Source organism: Mus pahari, chromosome 4, assembly GCF_900095145.1.
Source record: "Mus pahari chromosome 4, PAHARI_EIJ_v1.1, whole genome shotgun sequence".
NCBI classification, from domain to species: Eukaryota; Metazoa; Chordata; class Mammalia; order Rodentia; family Muridae; genus Mus; species Mus pahari.
Window position 1 is genome coordinate 141,089,725 of NC_034593.1, and position 4,658 is coordinate 141,094,382.

The following is a 4,658-nucleotide window of genomic DNA, read 5'->3' on the forward strand; positions in this document are numbered from 1 at the left end:
CCTACTGAGCCATCTCACCAGCCCAAGCAACACATTTCTAAAGAGATCTGGACACAACAGAAGATCCTATAAACACCGAAGGTTGCCTTAGAAACCTGTTTTATATTATGTCTCAGTTAAAATGTGTTTTTCCAGTTGAGCCTGAGGGAGACCTACTCCAACATCTGACCAGCTAATTCAAACCTTCCCATATGGGGGAGGAAGATAATTTGCTCAAGTAATCTTCAGATCTGGTTTGGTTCCCACAATGCCTCCTATGAATGCCATAGATGCAGACATCCTTCATCCTTCAGCGTTCTCTCTGAGAACTCCACCTCGCAAAAGCATTTCAGTCCGTGTTATAATCCCAAGTCTGCCTTGTGAGCTCTCAACAGGGTGACTCATGCCATTTCTGTCCTCTGTTGTGTCACCTTTGAGACCCCCTGCCGGCCTTGAGATTGGGTGTTCCTATACACCACTGCCCTATCTGACACTCTCCCAGCCCCAGTCCCAGCTGACACTGATTGCCATCGTCACATGCTTTCAAGTTACAGATGATCTGTTGTTGCTGTGGGACTGTGAGTCATCCACCCATGTCACAGGCTTTACCTGGTCTAAGCAAGGCCCGTGCAGATCCTCTGGGAAGGAGGAGGAGCCTGGCTATGTCCACAATCTACAGATGTCATGAAGGTGTTCTGCACAAAGGGCCCATTTTTTTAAAATGACTTGAAAGGTTTTTCAGTGACATGTAAACTATGTCCCCATATCATCAAGACACAACCAGACTTTTGTTCCAACTTAGAAGTATTTTCATCAAAGGAAACAAGTTAAGAACCTTGCCATTTACAGTTGGAATCGTACGTATGGAGGTTAACTGTAAGGAACCCGCTGTTTACCTTTTTTCCAATATGTATTCCCGGGGTGTCAGCTTCCACAATGAACCCGGTAAAGGCTTTACTAGCAGGTACTTTAGGGTCTGGGTTAGAACGCGCCAACAAGAAATACCTAACGCACCAAACACACAAGGGTGGCAATAAGGATAACGAACAATACTCGCTAACTACTATCTCAACTACAGCCCCTACCTGGGTATTACCATCCCCACTTAACAGAAGAGGAAATGGAGAATCAGCTGGGTTTGAAAACTTGCACAAATGCCAATTTTCCTGTGTGGACAGACTAATTCATCCATCTCTTTCTCCACTAATGTGGTATTTGAGTTTCGGGGGGGGGGGGGGGGAGGATATGAGTTATTAGTAAAAGTTCCTTCTGCAAAGAGAATATGAAACTAAAGTATGTGTGTGTGGAAACTGGAATGCTCCTCTCTGGACCAGTCGTATGACTTTAGGACCAGCAATCTGCAAGATGAATGCAGTTTCCCAAATATCCTGATACAGATTGTTTTTTAAAGATCTTTACAAAAAGATGAGAAGAAACCAAAAAAAAAAACAAAAACAAACAAACAAAAGAAAAACCAAAAATAAACTTTGCTGGACGTGATGGCACACGCCTTTAATCCCAGCACTCGGGAGGCAGAGGCTGCAGGCGGATTTCTGAGTTCGAGGCCAGCCTGGTCTACAAAGTAAGTTCCAGGACAGCCAGGGCTACATAGAGAAACCCTGTCTCGAAAAACCAACCAACCAACCAAACAAACAAACCCCCCCAAAAAACCCAAAAAGATGAGAAGGCTCAGAGGTGGAGTCCACGGTGAGCCGTGGTATCAGTTTTAGCATCAAGAGAGAGAGATCGACCCAGTGTTTTATCCTTCCTTAAGCAATGAATTTATGTTAAGGCAAAAAACAAAAAACCAAAAAGCCAAAAAACAAACCACCCCCCCAAAAAAACCCAAACCAAACCAATAATTTATCAGTTTATCATTGACTATGGTTTTATTTGGTAATAGGAAAAATCAGAAAATTATTTTCTAATCTCACGAGTCACTGGACCTGTCTTTTCTGGGAAGAATTATAGCCAGTTCTCAAAACTGTGATATTAACTTACATTATTATATTTCTCTTAGCTTGTTCAGTGTTCATGGCTTCTCTATTTCCTCATTCCTGCCCGACACGAGTACACTAAATGACCCTGTTATTCCTGTTCCCAGCCTTTACGCCTGTGCATGGTGAAGGATCCATTTGTGAGCCTCAAAGTCCACCAAGGTGGGAGGCTTTTCCACACTGCACACCACACAGATATGCTGAGACAGCAGAACTCTTTGGGAGCCAACTGTGCTGGCTCACACCTGTGATCCCAGCATTTGGGAGGCTAAGGCAGGAGGACCATCATGAGTTTGAGGTCAACACATATGGGCTTGGAAGATAGTTCCAAGTTTATTCAAAATTGATGCAGACAGAACGTACCTAGGCATGTTCCAGAGGCTTGCCCTGTAACAGATCAGTAGCAGCTACTGGGCTATCTTTGCCTCGACTGCACTCACTCCTGTACATCCCCGTGCTCGTGGTCTCTCAGCCTGAAATCACCACTGAGGTGCATTTCCACAAAACTTATAGTTGTTTGTTAACTTTCTTTTTTAACAAATAGTCAAGTAGTTTTCTTAAAAGTTTATATGTTTGATGTTTAATGGAACATTATTGCATCATTGTTTAGACCTACACATTTGAAGTTTTAGATTTTACTAATATCAAGTACTCAAATACTACCCTCTTTTGGTATAGGCTTTTTTTTTTTTTTTTTGAGATGGTCTCATGTAGCCCAGGCTGGCTTGAACTTGCTATGTAGTTGAAGATAACCTTGACCTTCCTGATCCTTCACCTTTGCTCCAAGTACTAGAAGTAGAGGTGGATATCACCACAAATGGTCTGCTTTTAAAAAATGTTTATATGGTACTGGGGGTAAAACCCAGGGCTCTGTGCATGCTCTGAAGCACTGTAGCCCCACGGTCCAGTAAGAATGCCTCTACAGGGGATGGACGTCATAGCACAGTGCTCCCTGGTACACGGAGCTCTAGCTTCATTCCCTAGAGCCACAAGCCTGCTGGGAATCAGAAAAGCACCCTACTGAAGCTGTCTGCTTTCCTTCGATCGAGGCTCTGCTAGGGTAGTGGACTGTGCACTGGGACTGGGCCTGCCTGACAGAGTCAGTGACATTAGCTATTTTTACTGCACTTTACACTTTAGGCTTCTTAAGTTAATCTGGAAGAAATAGCTCAAGGGTTTAAAATAGTGCATGAGTCACCGAGATATTTATAGTCTCCTATGGACCTCCCAGTTTTAAAACTATAGGTTGCTTTAACCGAGAAGGCTTAATAATAAAAGAAGAAAGGGAGACGTGGAAGATACAGTAATGAAGAGGCCTACCAGTTGGCCTTTCCCCCGTTGGTTATCCACATCTTCTGGCCGTTGATTACATATTCGTCACCCTTCTTCTCGGCTTTGGTCTTAATGCCTGCCACATCAGAACCTGCGGAGGGCTCTGTCACGCAGTAGGCCTTGGATATCCGGACACAAGAAAAAAATTAAATGTTAATTATTAAGTTGTGAACATCTGGCAATAGTGTTGTTCTGCTTGTTTGTTTTGAGGTTCCAGGACAGAACCCAGGTTCTTAAGTATGTTAAATAGGGCTCTACCAGTGAGCTATGCTCCAGCCCCAGCATTTTAGCTTTGAAGGCAGTAATGATAAATGAATATCTAGAATTACAATGTTCTTAGAAAACCAAATAAACTGCTGAAATGTTGAAAAATGTACTATTTTAAAACATTTTAACTTAATTCAAAACTAGACAGAGCATACCAATAAACTACAGAAAATATTAAAATATTAGGAATTGAATAAACAAATTCATTAAATTGAGCTTGCTATGTTGATTTATTTGAATGTTCACTGAATACCCATTACATAGTAGTCTATAAGCCAGATGGGAAAACCAGAGCTGAAAGGCAGCCCACCTTGAGATTTTCACAGGGTACAGGGTAACCCTATGAAGAGTGGGTGCTAAACACCAGGATTTGAGAAGCCAGTTCCCACAAGATGAAGTGTAAGTCAGATCTCAAAAATGAAGGCTATTCTGTAGCCATGTATTGTCTGCAGGAGTGTTCTCTGCATGTGACGAGGATGAAACACAGGACAGGATTGGGGACGTAGCCTAGTGTGCATGAGGGCCTGGTTCAGTCCCAGACACCACGTAACTGGGAATTCCATAACCTGAGTTATGCATGGTACCACAGGTCTGTGATCCCAGCAATAAGGTAGGAGCGGGAGGAGTAAGAGCTCAAGGTCACCTTGGCTACTCAGTGAGTTCAAAGCTAGTCAGATACATGAGACCCTAAAGACGGAGTGAAGAGTCAGAGTCACAGCACAGAGAAGTGAAGACAGATCCCCCCAGGCTCCCAAGTGCTGGGATTAAAGCAGTGCACCACAGTGGCTGGACAGAGATACATTTTAAATTACTCTCTCCAGTCGAGTGGAAGGATAGCCTGGCTGCAAACAAACACATACACCCAGACAACCACAAACACATACACCCAGACAACCACAAACATACACCCAGACAACCACAAACACATGCACCCAGACAACCACAAACACATACACCCAGACAACCACAAACACATGTACCCAGACAACCACAAACTCATGCACCCAGACAACCACAACCACATGCACCCAGACAACCACAAACACATGCACCCAGACAACCACAAACACATGCACCCAGACA

The 4,658-nt window shown here is 43.5% G+C and overlaps 1 protein-coding gene across 1 annotated transcript in view; it reads right to left on the minus strand.

Moving 5' to 3' along the window:
* Positions 1 to 4,658, minus strand: part of Acadm (acyl-CoA dehydrogenase medium chain) — a 19,393-nt gene that overhangs the window by 7,334 nt on the left and 7,401 nt on the right. The window contains exons 7-8 of the mRNA XM_029538049.1: positions 3,297 to 3,427; positions 815 to 984 (exon numbers count right to left, since the gene is read on the minus strand). Coding sequence (XP_029393909.1) covers positions 815 to 984; positions 3,297 to 3,427 — 301 coding nt within the window. The remainder of the gene's footprint in view (positions 1 to 814; positions 985 to 3,296; positions 3,428 to 4,658) is intronic.